General features: G+C 37.8%; 1 protein-coding gene across 2 annotated transcripts in view; it reads left to right on the top strand.

Moving 5' to 3' along the window:
- The window catches only part of LOC138748950 (G1/S-specific cyclin-D2-like), a 31,931-nt gene extending 17,903 nt beyond the window's left edge, over positions 1–14,028 (top strand). Inside the window, exons 5-6 of one of the 2 annotated variants that reach the window (XR_011348328.1) lie at positions 1,949–2,093; positions 10,436–10,522. Coding sequence is in view for 1 of the 2 variants with exons in the window: in XM_069909903.1 (XP_069766004.1) it covers positions 10,436–10,591 (156 nt within the window). In the remaining variant the exon portion in view is untranslated. Of the gene's footprint in view, positions 1–1,948; positions 2,094–10,435 lie in introns of both variants that reach the window. The other variant, XM_069909903.1, reaches the window with a different exon arrangement.
- The last annotated feature ends 1,860 nt before the right edge of the window (positions 14,029–15,888 follow it).

The following is a 15,888-nucleotide window of genomic DNA, read 5'->3' as shown; positions in this document are numbered from 1 at the left end:
GCTCTGAATGGGCAACTAAAGCGGCATCATCACTGGGATTATAAAATGGGTTCCAATCAAGTGATGTTTCCTCTCTGGTTTTATACATGGAGGTATAGCAGTCAGTACACTTATTAGTATTTTGTATCATGTAAATGTCAGTAAGCATTAATCAATAGTGCTGGTTGGAATTTTTGGGGGAATAAATGCAAATGTGCATGTTCAGAGATGGAGATACTTGTATGTATTGACTACTTTGTTTTTCTTGTAGCTTTATCTTCCATCAGTAACTTGTAGTCGTGCAGTGGGAATGGAAATATGGAATGTTGCAGTGAATGTAATTATATGACATTTTGAATGTTTAATATAATTGTGCGAATATCCACCACTTGTAGTGAAACCTACAATGTGCTACAATAATTTTCATTGCATCCTATTTCAGAAAATATTTTGGAAATGGTATTTGATGCTGTCTAACTAATTTAATTTTGTATATGTACATGATACTAATTTTTCACATGGATTGTTCAAATGGACTGTTAAACTGGACGATCGTGTTGTTGTTGGTGGGGGGAAACGATAATGCACAGAGGATGGCTGAGAATCAACATTACATCAGTGGAAAAGTCCATCGAGAAAGGAGAGTAATAAAATTCAGCTGTTATATTCAAGGTTTTAACATTCAGCTGTTATATTCAAGGTTTTCAGTCTTTCTGACATTGATCTATTTCTAACCTTAAGCTTGTCACTTTAACATGCTATTTCTTTCTGATCTATAAGTTGATAAGTATTTGATTCTCATAAGTCATTTGGCATCAAGATAAGTTGTGGACTTGGGCAGTCTTATCTGCCTGACCGGGACATTTATTTTCCAGACATGTATACCATATTCAGCATTCTCCTGTTTAAAGGCCTCAGAAATCGAGATCCAATCTTATAATACGCTGCTTTGGGGAATATCGTTTGCTTGCATCGATTGTCTTGCAACTGCAAAAACAATTCCTTTGCACGTATTGAGGCAATAACAAAAAAACCTTAAAATCTAGACAATAAATGTCCAAGAATTTGTTAATACTATTGAAACAATAGAGAAAATCCAATTTTAGCACATAGACTTTGGAAGTAATGGTAAATATTTCAATCAGATCTACACCAGTTGAGCTGGTGGGGGAGAAACGGTGATTTAGAAAGGCTGCGTTACCTTGATGAGGTGATAAAGCACACTTTCTAATATGTTTAGATTCAACGGATAAAGTCCTTGAGTCCCACATATAGGATCTAGTAGTCAATTTAGAGAAAACTGTGAGAACACAAAATTCTCCAGGTGTTGGCAATCACTGGAAATACATAGCAGAAGAGACAGCATTTGTGTTCAGCAAAGCATAATTAATAACTAGAAATTTTCAATTTTTCTCTGCACAGAGGCTGTCTGACGTACTGTTTACAGTCTATTCCATTTTTATTAAGACTTCAAAGATATTGGGAATAAACCATTTTGTAAATTAAAAATAAAATGCTTTGTATGTTCATAGTTGGTGTTGATTGTGTATTTAAATAAAATTGGGCATGTGCATGTTGGTGAAGATGCTAAGGTGTAGCAGATTATGAAAATTGCATTCTTTTGTTCAGTGATAGAAAAGGTAAGTATTGCAGAAAGGACTTTCCTTTAGCTAAATCACTGCCTAAATCCTCATTGCTTCGTCTGTTTGAGACAAAACTGGCCTATTGTGCAGCAGGTTGACAAAAACAACTCCTGACACATGAGAGAGCAATTCTGATTTATTTGGGATTCGGTAGCTAGAAGGCATTGGAGGTTGAAACCTTGAACTGTTAGTGTGTAGATTGTGCTTATTGATCATGAATATATTCTTTATCATAGCCTGTAAACGTGTAATATTGCGTGCAGCGAAACTCGAGAAGGCCAAGTGTGGTTGTTCTACTGCTAAAGGGCCACCTGATCTTTTTGCAGATAATCCAGTGATCAATCAAGTGCAACCAAAGAATATTGAGTCACCTGCGCACCAGCCATCACTACCACTTGAAGCAAGCATCAGTGCAGATACACCATGTTGGGAGAAGTTTATCGTGATGTTGAGCAGGAAGTACAAGGGAAGGTACTGAGCATTGATTGGAGACATTGGAAGGGCCAGCTGGATCAGGGTTGCACTCCAGCATGGTTGAATGCCCTTTCCTGATTAAAAGGCAATAAAGACTTCATTGGATCTGCCTTCCAATGGAAGCAGTTGAGGGTGTTGGAGGATGAGGTTGATGCTGAAGATTTAATTAGTTAAAGAACTGAGATTTGTGGGTGGTTGTCATTCACTCCCCATCAGCCTGGCATTGAGCTTACAGTAACACCATGGCAGGTGAAATTTCAGTTACAGACATTATAACTGCATCCTTGTGACATGAAAACGTGTGTTTCCAAACAGCAAGCTTTGGCATTGAAATGTTTAGATGAAACTAAATGGCTTCAACTTTCAAGGAAAATGCTTGGAGCAAAATATGAAGGAAATGCTTTCAAACCAGACTATACTTAGTGTGTTCATCATGAGGGAGTACACACCAGAGTATCTTGTGAAGAATAGCATTGGACAGTCAACATTATTGTATGGCTTTGGACATGATGGAAAATACTGCTTTGTAAAGTTTGAGTTCACCAAGGCTACAGGAATTGTGAATTCTCGTGATAAACCAAATAACCAGGTTGCCTTAAATGTCTGTAGTGATGGTTTGCCCCATGAAATTTTCCAAATGATAAGCATCCATCTACAAAATAATTGCTCGCATAAGACACTGCAGTTATTGATCAATGGATATACAACTGCAATGGCCGTCGAGAATCATGGCACTGAAATATTATAGCCAATCTGTTCTCATGATTTAAAATTTAATTTGAAAAATAATTAATAGCACCTTCCTTGTTCCTCAAGCATTGGACTTTAAATTTAGAGGAATGGCAGGTGACCTTTTCTGATCATGACCCCTTTCAAGAGTATGGACAACATCCATTTAAGATTGCCAGTTTTGTTAGATATATTCCTGAATATTTCATTTCTAGTCAAATAGTGTATTTTCCTCTCTCTAACACTTCAATCACTGAAAGAAAATAAATTCCTCATGGCATCCCACTCACAGAAGAGTGCAAAGCAATCTTGGAGAATTAGAAATCTAAATCTTTTTAGGTTGTTCTCAAGAGTTCTGATGTTGTTGCAGATGTGTTGAAATCAGGAGTTTTGAAGTGGTGTGTCACAGCTTAAAGTGTGGGTGACACTGGATGTTAGTTGCCTTTTACTCCTCTCGTGGGTTATCACCAAGTTTGCCTATTATTTGTGCACGGAACCACAATGGTACAGGACCAAGTCACGGACTCCTCAGATAGGTTCTTGATTAGCCAGGCCATCAAAGGTTTTGGGGGGGGGGGTGAAGAGGCCGGGCAGACGGGCTGAGTGAGAAAATGGTGGGGCAGACTCAATGGGCTGAATAGCCTGTTTCTGCTCCTGTGTCTTGTGGTCTTAAGTGATGAAGGTGGCAATTAATTTCTGGTAAGGCAAGGGGATGTTGGGTCCTAGCATTTGCAGAGTTTCGCTTGCATCATACTTCATGATGTTCAGTCCATGAAATGCAAAGCAATTGACATTCGTCTTAACTGAATCTCATGTTCCAACATGTAATGTGCTCTATCATTATCCAGTGGAATTAATTTTAGGATTGGTTCATCTCCTGCTTCTCTGGGAAAACTAAGTGCTTTTCCACTCTTTGTGCTGCTTTAATGCTTGTTGTTTGGAAGTGTATGACAAACCCATTCCCTCATCCTGCTTTGTTTGTTTGCAGACTGCACTTAGTATGCAAGAAAACAGCAGCTAGAATTGACTGAAATGAATGGAAGAATGAGATCGCTTCCTACTTGTATTTGCCCGAGTTGGCAGCTATTGGCATTCGTTCAGTTTCCCAATTTGAGTGTTTTGCATGTGGAGTAACAGTAGGGTAATACAGAATATAGAATAATTAAGTTATTCTTCCATCAGACCATGTTGAAAAGCATGGTGTGGCAGTTTACCCTGTGCCATTGAGCTTGAAAATCAAAGGGAAATTATTTTTGGAGAACTCATAGAAGGGTGATTAAAAGTAATCCTGAACCAAAATTCTATGCTGAAATTACCCTGACTTGTTTTAAACCCTTTAAATGCTACCATTGACGTACATGGTTAAGATATTATTTTGCAGTTTGGGTGACAGTTGTGTTCTTTGAATTGTTTGGCCCAATTTGTTCAACATATTTATACATACTGTGAAATATTCCATTTCAATAAATAGAATTACATTTTGGCCTAGGGAACAGGCCCATTTTATTTGTATATATCTCATAAGAAACATTAGTTGAGCCTTGTATATTTTGGGGGGGGGGGAGGAAAAAAAAACTCAGTAAACTAAATTTCAGGTTAGACTTTGGTCAAATTTGATGTCTTCTGGAAAAACGTGCTGCTCCCCCTTGTGTGAAAAAAATTATCCCTTTCCTCCTTTAATTTGTATATAAAATCTTCCATAACCAACCCCTCCCCCATTACCCAGTCCTCTTGTAGAAATCAGTAGTCGCCTTTGCCCCTCATTTGGCAGAAAAATAGTGGGTTCCTATGTTTTAGTGTTGCTAGGGAGGAATACCACGTCCCACTGCCAGAGTCTCATTTCCTGTGTTCTTTTGTCCCCAGTAATTTCGAAGCATTGGATTAGGTCACCCATGTTTCACATGCTGTTAACAACCAGTAATAATGGGTACCTTTTATAATGGATCAAAATCAATCCCAGCATTTTGTTTTTCCTTCTTGTGGTAATGTGTATTTCAATACAGAATTCGCCCAGTTTTCTTAATTAATCAGAAATTAAGTCTGCCACCTGCATTTCACTGCTGTGCAAGAAGAGAGAATTCTTCACTCTTGACACATTTTTAAATTAGTCTTAATAACTTGAAACACAGAATCATGAGATGCACTTTACAGTGTTAACCTTAAAAAATTTTAAATGAAAATCTTAACAATTAAATGATTTAAATCAGTATTTTAAAGAAGTATGCTTTTGATCCAAAGGTCATGAATTAACCCTGAATTGTCTGAAATGGACTCCAGAACACCGCTGCATGTTGCACTGATGCTTGATACCCCCTCCCCCCCCCCCACATTGGAATATGTTTTTAGTTGCTTCCTTCCACCTTATGCCCTTTCACTGATTCGTAAGCAAGATTTTATTTTTACGAATTTGAATTGCTTTGCAAAATCTCAACTAGAAATGTAGAAGTGTTGAAGGCCTAAATTAATTTGTAAACTAAGCATCTATATTGTAACATCTATATTTCTATTGCATCATTTTCCCCTCTTGATTGGGGAAGAGGGTTTCTTGCTTTGTTGTGCCATTTTCTGTGCTCTTGCAAGGAAGCTTTTGGTATAATTGTCAGGATGAAACTGACTCGCACAGGTGCAGAATGGAATATGTACATCTGGCAGTTGGATTTGAGATGTGAAATGCTTGGATAGTTCTATCTGGCTGATTTGCACAAGTCCTTAAATTACTCTGTGCTGGCACGGACTAGTTTTGTAAAGGATGAAATTGCAAAAGAACATTTTTAAGTTAACATACTGCTCTTTTTTTTTTTGCAAGCAAATGAACTGGTAGTCGAGCAGATTGTCTTAGCAATTGTAAAAGATGGTATCCAGACACTTGTCTACATTTGGCATTGCTTAATTGTTGCAAGAGAGCACATTACTTCTTCTCCACTGGGATCACAACTGTCTCAAGTCCAGTTTTAAGACTTGGGCATGATTCAGTACAGAGCTGAATATGTGCTATATTGTTAGAACTTTAATGTTTTAGCAGAAACATTAAAACCAAACCTACATCAACCTTTTCAGAGAGACCAAAATAATCGTATCAGTATTTATGTAAGTGCAGTAATTGGTTTAGTGTCCTAGCCATTAATTTCACAATACACCAATCAGTTGAACTGGACAGTCTTTTCACTTGCTTTTGACTGCTCCTTTCTCTCCAGGAAAATGACCAGCTAAATATAGTATTAATGATCTTGCATGTCTGATTTAGTTTTAATGTATTTGTTAAATGATCCAACTATACTTGCAGTGGTTGGCTATAAAAACAGGATTTAAATCAGTATTAAGATTATTGCAATGGCTGAAACAAGAGGCCATGAGTTGAGGGTAAGGGGCCAACACTTTAGGAGAAATATTAGAGGTGGCTTTTTCACTCAGCGAATGGTGGCAGAATGGAATGATCTCCCGAATGAGATAGTTGCGGCAGGGTCCATTCTGTCATTTAAGAGAAGGTTGGATGTGTACGTGGAGGAGAGGGGGTTGGAGGGTTATTGGCGGAGAGCGGGAGGTTTGAGCTAGTGGAGTTGTTCTAGTGAACCGGTGCGGACTCGAAAGGTCAACCTGGCCTATCTCTGCTCCGTAAATGGTTATATGGTTACATAGTAAGCCACTGAAAAATGTGACCTAATATAGAGATCTTAAAGTGCACGTCCACAAGTCACCCATGATGACAGGATGGAAGACGCGTGATATTTCGTGTTGAGGCACTTGATCGTCAAAACAAGAACTATTTGGGGCACAGACATGATGAAACCGGATAGGATAGAGAAAATTTATAGAGAATTTGATTGAGCAGAGAATGTTAGTTGCAAGAAAAAAGCTAAACTAGGAATTTTCTTTTGAACAAAAGTTGAGACAAGATTTAATTCTGATGGTGAGTGTATCATTTAATTAAAAACTCGGGGACCTAAACCTTTCTTTACAACAAAGGTCTATGTCTAGAAAATTAAGATAATTTGTAGAAGAGTAGATGGGAATTTGGGAAAGGGGTCAGCTGAAGAGTGGAGGGACTTGTATGATTTGAAATGGTATTAGAGTCCAATGCATTTGGGTTTTTTTTAAATGCCTGATTATAATTCAAAGGAATGCAAATCAAGAAGTGAGGCTTGACTAAAGTTTTTGTCTAGCATGGATGCAATGGACCAATGTTTTCCCCTCCTAATTATTGTAATTCTGTAACAGCACTTGGAAAATGTTAACTATTTGTAAAGCAGTAAAGGAGATCGTGATCATATACAACTCCTATGTTTAAAAACAAGAATCATAACAATATCTTAATGCTATGATAGGAGAGTAGGCAGGAGAAAGAATAAAATATGGCGGAACTATTAAGCTTGGGAAAGACCAATTGTTTCACCGTCTCCCACACTATTATTTTGGACCAGAACATGTAAAGTTTCTATAAAATTTTATCCATTTCCAAATACATTTGCTCCTTTTATTTGCTACTTTGTGCAATCATCGTTGATCTAAAGGCTAAGATATTTGAAGGTGATGACATAGATATTTACCCAGTCCTTACCATCTTCAAAAAAAAAAATCCATTTAGTATCTATTGGAAACTTGCTCTATGGTATCATCATTATTAAGAGCAAGAGGAGTTCCTGTTGTAATTTGAAAGTTTACCTTGTGAATGATATTCAGGTTTATAATGTTCCTCGTGTGGGCTTGGTATCATACAGTTTAAGTTGTATGACAAAGCATGAGAGCTTCAATTCTCTTGGAAGAAAGAAAGCTAAGTGGCAGTTACCGTTTAATGTGGATAAGTATTGTTAAATCCAAAGTTGTACACTTAATATCATGCAAATATAGGCTGCAGAGGCAAGTGGATTGGTCATATATCTTGAAAAGAAACTCATCAATTTATTTCTGCGTGGATCAAATGGATATGGATTTTATTTATTTTTCAGGCTGCAATTGTGATTTGAACATGAAAATGTGAAATCTGAAATGTGGTCTGATTGATTTATATTTACTGGAGCTGCAGGGCAGAGTAAATATGTTCTTTGCCCTTCTCATTGGTATAGCATGCCACTATAGATAGCCTGAACAACTCTTCTTGAACTGCACCCTGTTTCTCTGGACACATACTTGCTCTTTCTAATAACTTCCACGCAGTCTGCATGACTTGTCTGTGGGGAGGAAGCCCTTCAGTGCCAAGCGGGGTAATTCTTCTTTCATCCATTTCTGAAGGAGCAGCTGCATCAGTGAATGGAGAGGTTCTGTGTAGATGTTGCACCATTCTTCAGCAACTGCAGTGATTTCCTGACTTCTTTCTTCTTGCTGGAGAAATAAATCAGTTTGCTTTTAGTTCGTAACTGCAGCTGTGCCAGATTCTCTTTCTCTTTTTTTTCCTCATTGCACTAACCCCCCCCCCATCCAACCCAGGCTAAGAACTGGCATTTAAATTGTAATGGGCTGACCCCAAAAGATCCGGTGGGGTTAGATGAATAACAAAACCAAGTGGATGAAATAAGACAGTTGTGGAGTTGCAGCACAGGGGAAATCGTTCTTGCAGATTGTTGTAAACCAAAACCAATTAGAAATTCTTAATGCAGAAAATGGAACTGAATACTCAACCAGAGTGTACCATGCAAGTGATCTGATACCACCAGTTTTTTTATACCCATGCCCATTTTTTCCCCCAAAGTTTTATTTGGCCTGTGTGAGTAGTGGAAGCAGGAAATAAATAATTGAACGGATAAGAGCAGATTTTATTGCTTTAACTAAAGGCTTTGGCTTGGTGTTCCCAATATAGCGCCAGAATAGAACAAATGACATTTTAATGTCTGTCAGATAGTCTGGTGGCACAGAAGTTCTTTTGAAGTCATGATCCTGCAAGTCAAAGATTTGTCTACAAACTTTAAAAAAAAAAATGCAGCTAAAAGCTTTTGCCAGATTTTGTAATTTACAATTAGAATATGAGACAATAACAATGGAAAACATTTTTTTAAGGTTTGCTTACTGAAAAAAAAATTGGGGATTATGATTGACAATAGGATAATTTTGGATTTGCTCTATCACGTAGGAAGTTGGAGAAACATTAACTTTTATTGAATATTGTATATTTAATCGTAAAATGATGCTGACAGATTGCATTAGTTCAACTGACAAAAATGTTTTGCTGCAGATTTTCATTTGTACTCAGCATCTGATGCTTCCCATGTCAGCGTCCAACAGTAGTCGGCCAGCATTAATGATTCCAGTTGCCTTTTCCATGGTGGCAATGTCCAGGTGAAAATTTTCGCCATGTTAGCCACTGACTGCATAAAGATCAGCAGGGAAGTCCAAGTGTGAATATTTTAAATTATATGTTGTACTTACTAATTTTGTATGTTTGAAGTAGACTTAAAATATATGAGGAAATCACAAAAATAGGTTGCACCTTTTTAAAAAAAGGTATGTGATAGGAAAACTTTAAGGTGATTTTCATGTTCAGCAGCCCAAAATCCACCCAAAAGTGTTCAGGAAGAAAAATCTTTATTGTTCAGTCTCGTTGATTGTGATCGTGTTTAAGAATCTCAGAAATATTTGACAATTCCTTCTAGCAGTTTTTTCATAGCCATTTCCCCTGTATTTTGGCATTTGGGGGTGGGGAGGGGGGGGCTGGGTCACTCTGCACCCAGCCACATGTCTGAACACAGATCATGCTTGAACTCAAGGAAGGCTGGCCAAACTTGTCCATTGTGTTCATGACGTCCTACAAGCCAGCATGAGGAGTGTACTTAAGACAGGCCTTTGATTCTGGATCTGTGGCCTGCTCCTTTGGTCTGCAACCATGGTGAATTGTCGAAGGCCTTTGGAATTCTTCTTAAATATCTCTAATTGTTCAAATAGATTTAAATTTCAAAGGAAAATGGAGAAAGTATTTTGTAAACAAACATAAATAAATTCAGAAAGAATATAAACAGGAGCCAACAGACCAGTTGAATGATTGCTCCTTTCAATTAAAGCATGACTGATTGAATTTTGGCCTCCAAAACTTTTTTCTCTCACCTTTCTGTCTCTCTGGACAGTCTTAGTTTGAATGTTAGCGAGTAATTAAAAACATCTTTATTCCACAGGTGAGTACTTGTTTCAAATAAGTGAGGTCACACTTCTTGTACTGAGCCTTTGTCCCTTTCCGCACTTGGTGCTCTATTACGTATCTCCTGTGGTGAGCCCAGGTGTGGAGCAGGAGGTCAGGTGTTCAGGCCTGTCATTATCACATTTTGGATGGTGTTGGGGGGGGGGGAGTGGGGGGGGGTAGTGGTAAGAGAGACACTGACTACAGGTAACTGGCAGTTCTCTACAAATGGTCTATCGATGAGCTCAATCCAGGCCAATTTTTTCTCCTAATTATCAATTTCTAATTGACAGACTTGTTTCTTTACTAAGCAGTTTATTTAAACTTCTATAATCCTAAGAGAAAAATTGTTAGACAAAGCATATGGGGGGGGGGGGGGGGGCGGGGGGAAGGGAGGAGAATGTTATTGCAGTACCTTTTACATCCTTTATCCTGTGGCTGAACATTTGAAGTATGTCACAGATTGATGAAGACAGGAACATTTATGGCTTGGTTCCCTTTTCTCTATTAGGATTGCCTGAAAGCTTGCCAGGAGCAGATTGAATCGTTGCTGGTCAGCAAACTGAGACGGATTCAACAGCATCAACACCAGAGCGACCCCTCAAAAGGAGTGGATGAACTGGACCAGGCCAGCACTCCCACAGATGTGAGAAATGTAAACCTGTAAGGCTATTGGAGCAGGAAGGCCCTACGTGATCTTTTTTGGAATAAATCTTACTGTTTTCCCATTTTTAAGATGCTCCCACATAGAAACTATCTGAAGCTTTTAGAATAAGATACTGATACTAAAAATTCTGGTGCCTATGGTGTTGTGCAGAAGGGAATCCCATCATGTATGTTTGCATCATTGCTATTACCGGTATATTATCAAAGATGAATGGGCTTCAAAAGCATAATTAGCTAACTAAATGCAGGCCTGTGTATGTGGGATCAAATGGTTAGATTTTTACTGTTCAATTTTATGCTGCATGCACCCTCTTCTGATTTAAGGAAATGTCTATGATTTGTGGCTCAATTTGGATTGCAAACCTATAGACTGAGGATTTGGGGAGGGTTGCTGGGAAATGATTTTCTCTTTTATGAATGAACCATCTTCAGTGTCAAAGGAATTGAACTGCCTTTCGATATTGAACCTTGTATCTTCCTGTGAAAATAATTACAGGAGGATTGCCACACATCAGGTTGTACACTGGGTTTATATTTGCCTTGAAGGTTCAATGCTTGTGCTTGTCTGGAATTTTAAAAATGAACTTTTATCTCGTTTTGTGTGAATTTGTCCATGTTGTCACTCTTCCCTCTGTTACTGTTCATATTAATCTCTCGCTATGCCCACATGTTCAAGATTATCATCATCTAACTACATGTACAACCTGACAAAACAGTGCTTCTCCAGATCCTCTTGGACACAGATACCCACAATACATAGTCCATAATAATAGCATCACTACATAAGTATATAATTTAAAATGTATATAAATATTTTGGGATGATTTAAATTTAGAAATACAGTACAGTAACTGGCCCTTTCGGCCCACGAGTCTGTGCTGTCCAATTACACCCAATTGGCCTACAACCCCTGGTAAGTTGTTAATGGTGGAAAGAAACCAGAACCCCTAGTGAAAACCCACATAGACATGGGTAGAACGGACAAACTCCTTACAGAGCGCAGGATTCAAAATCTGGACCCAGTTTGCTCGCACTGTAACAGGGTTGTGCTAACCTTGCTAGCTTCAGTGACAGTATACTGTACATCAATCCCATAATCTGATGGGAAGCGGCTGGCACTCTTAACAGTGTTGCACTTAATTGCTATGCTAACTTTACCATCCTCAGTGACGGGATGCTGTACATCAATCTCACAGTCTGATGGGAAGAAGCTATTTCCCAGCCTGGCAGTCCTGATTTGGATGCTCTTATACCTCCTTGAGGTAGTAGGTCAAAGATGCTGTGTGCTGGATGGAACTGGGTTTCTATAATTCTTTGAACTTCATTTCAGCAATGCTCCCTGTAGCTGTTGTCAATAGAGAAAAGTGAGACCCCAGTGACCTTCTCAGCTGTTTTAATGGTCCTCTCTATTGACTTCCAGTCTGATGTTTGCCACCACCATTTCACACATTTCAGACAGGGCCCTCTCAGTTGTGCTTCTATAAAAAGTTGTCCTATATTTGTGTAATTTATAATTATTAAAAAGAAGTCATTTGGGATATTTGGGGACTGACCACAAGGTTGAAATTTATTGGATATTCCTAAATGTTCTTGAGGGCATTCTAGGATTCCAGCGACAATGAAGGAACATTAACATAGCTTTCTCTTTTAACTTTGTAATTGTGTGTTTTCACTTTCCCAAATTTGGTTTTAGATTTTGCATGTTTGCTTGTTCCACTTTTTTCCTTTAGTTTTTGCATCTAATTTGGTTATCTGGCTGTTTAAATTCTCTCTGCATCATTATCTCTCAGCTTCCTCCTTCAGAAATGGTTCATTCTACTCTCAATAGCTCCACATAGAACTATGGGCCAAACTTGAGTTCATCCAAGAAACTTCCAGTCAGTTGATTACACTTGGGCCATGCAACTCTGTTGATGTAAATCTTTTAATTGCACCAATTGATATCACATAGATACTGTTTGACGACCTAGAATTTGAAGAGTGGAGAAACCTAAATCTATTTTTGCATTTAAAAAGATGCAGCAAAGGTAATTTCCAAAAAAGTTTTGTTTTATTTTGTCCAGTCATTGGCCCACAGTTACCATTATTGTAAACCATTTCATTTGAAAAGCACTTTGAATACATTTCCCAAGGAATGAATGGAATGGTTTATGAAATTGACTTGCTTTCCAGTTTCTGGTGTATTATATAATTATGGCGTTGCTGGAAAAAGAAACAATACATTATAAGGAAGACATTCCAATTTGGGTTGCAACATTCCACAGATGTTCAGTAACTTCATGTATTGTTGGTATCACAGAGGGTTCTTGTATGCCAAGCTTTGGACATTTGGATGAGAATCATTATTGCAAAAAGCAGCAAACCTTGTGGTTCACAACTTGTTATTTGAGAAAATGTGTATTCAGTCTACTTGAATTCTTCTGCTCCATCATCAGGGCATGGTTGGGAAAGCGTTTGGGAGGTTTATTTGCACATGTTTTGATAATGGTCTGAAATTTGCAAATTAAAGCTATTGATTGATTAAAATGTTGATCTAGGAATTTGTGAAAGGCTGGACTGAAGAAAGTATTTGTGAGAAATATGTTTTTACTGAATTGGAGCAACCTGATCTGGGTTGACGAGAATAGAAAATGGAGTATGAATCTTTAATTGCGCTGCTATGAAAAGCTATGATTTGTTTCATTCTTGTTCACATTAACAGTACTTGGCTGTATTGTTTCACTAAGTGTGCTGCTATTTTATAAACATTTTTATAATATATTATTTTACTGCTTAAGTTTCAAAATCCTGGGAAAATGAGTGCATTGATTTATCGGAAGTGCCCATGTATGGATTTTCCCAATAGTGTTTCATGATTTTTTTTTTGGTCACATTCTACAAAGACAGCATAGTTACCTCAGGTTTACTGGACAATAAAAAGGTTCCCATTCACAATACCTCACACTTCTACCGTTTTTGGGAGACTTGAAGGCATCGTCATCTGAGTGATCAGATTGGACACTGTTGTGGATAGCTGCCTCAACTGAGATGCATATGCACAAGGCTCCCTATTGGACTCAGTAACATTGCCATGTACCTCATTTACTTTCAGATGCACAGCTCTGTTCTTAAACTTTTGCTTTACTGAGTGTGATGCCATATCAATACAATGTTATTCTCTCACAATGTGCTCTTGTATATTTTTGTGATTGTTCATGTGGTTAGGGATGAGTAGACAGCGTTTATAGCTTGAGAACAATGTGGAAAACTTGTGGGGCAGTTGATGGGTACAAGGCTCATTTAAGTAGATTTGTGAATAAATATTTAAAAAAAGTCTTTTTCAGTATTGGAAAGGCTTCTTATTCAATATTATAATGACCTTGATTGGATCATAGACTGTTTTATGGTGTGAGGGGGAAAAAAGGCATATCTACGGAAATAAAGTCACTTGATCCACAATTGTACTGTGTGATTTTTTTTTTCTTTATTTCTTGCTTGTAGCCAAAAAAAATTATTTTGTGGGAATTAGTTTTCATGTAATAATATATGCTGATGACATTAAAGCCATGGGAATGTAACTAATGAAGGATTTTAAATGTTCTAAGAATAGAGATGAATGGGTAAAATCTTGGCAGATGGATTCAATGTGGGAAAATTTGAGGGCATCCACTTTGATTGAAGACAAATGCAAGGTTTTAAAATAATGTAAGATTGGAAGGCTGCTGTTCAGAGAATTGTTAAAACAAAATTCCTGCTCTATTTCTTGTGTTTTTAGTGCATAATCATTCACAAATTCTTTTTGTTGAAATATTAAATATATTTGATTTCATTTTAATGAAAAGAGAAATCAATCTAAATCACTTCCCTGTTTCATTTGTTTGCAGTATTTCTCAGAAAGATGAGAATTGGCTTTGGAGTTGGTCATGCAGGCAAAAATTTATATCTTAGTTTAGAGTGTGATGCAGATTCATACATTAACCTATTGCAGAAGAGATAGGGCATAATATCGGAGCAGTGCTAATTATTTGTTTACACGGCCTAAAACTTCAGGGTCAATATTTACAGGCACTCTCACTGTTAATAACCTGCTGAATCAACAGATGATCCAGAAATATTGAGATCACTTCAAGACCAATTGTCAACATTTATTTTTGAGTTGAGTCAACTTAGAATTATGGGCTTTCCTTTTGAGAGTCTTTTTGCAACAAATATATTTGCTTCAATGGAAGTTCACTGGGCATGTTAATATTTCCATTTACCTCCAATTAATGTGCTTTCACTAAGATCCATGTGAATAACCATTACATTAGAAATACCAGACTATGGATAAAGAATTCCAATTGACCATTAACACCACTAATGTGAACATTTAGCTAAGCAATTCCAAACCAAGGTATCATTTCCTGTAAATGTTTCTGTTGGCTACTTTATTGAAAAAGTAAATGCTCCAGTTCTTCCATACAGTAGACCTTCAGCCTGGAACTGTTTCTACAAAGTTGTTCCTGAACAAAGCTCTGGGAAAGATAGTCCTGGTAATATGTCAATTAAACTTCATATCATATTGAGAAGTAATGTTACATTCTACCTTCAGGTAGAGAAGTATTTTAATGAGTGCTGTATTATTTTTGCTGTATAGTGAAAATGTTAAGGTTTTATGTCAGATTAAATCTATTTAAAATGTTGAGTTTTTAATCGCTTGGGGACTACAACCCTCGTGTTTTTAAATGGAATTACAGATACATATATTTAAAGCAGTAGTCTGTCATTTTTTTCTCTGTGGCTTTTAGTTTATTTTTGTTTATTCCTTCCCAGAACTAGTGCTACTGATGTTTTGTGCCAGTCCTCAATGGTCCCTTGATATCTAGCTTACTAGTCCACGTGGTTGATGCCTTCCATATTACTGAGAGTCTGGAATGGTGTATACACCAAAATAGGTAAAGATCTAAAGGACTGCTGTTTAAAAAGTTCATTAGTTACCATCACAACTACTTCCAAAATTACAAAGCTTGCATGTAGGATTTAAACTATTTGGTGTGACAATCTGGAGAAATCGGTCTCAAGACTTGTATCTTAACCAGTATGCTGTGGCGGCTCACCACGAGGCAGGCGAACCAGCCCCACTTGTAAGCCACGCAGCGGGGCACCCGGCCAAAATGGCACCGATACAATTGGTGACCCCGACTGGTTCAAACGTCTTTGAACCCATCATGAGCGAGCCTGGGATCAGCGCTATAGCCGTGAAACTGCCTGAATTCTGGGTTTAGGAGCCAGAGACCTGGTTCGGCCACGCGGAGGCTCAGTTTCACCTCTGCCAGATTT

This window comes from Narcine bancroftii, chromosome 13, assembly GCF_036971445.1.
Source record: "Narcine bancroftii isolate sNarBan1 chromosome 13, sNarBan1.hap1, whole genome shotgun sequence".
NCBI lineage: Eukaryota > Metazoa > Chordata > Chondrichthyes > Torpediniformes > Narcinidae > Narcine > Narcine bancroftii.
This window is presented reverse-complemented; position numbering and strand designations above follow the sequence as displayed.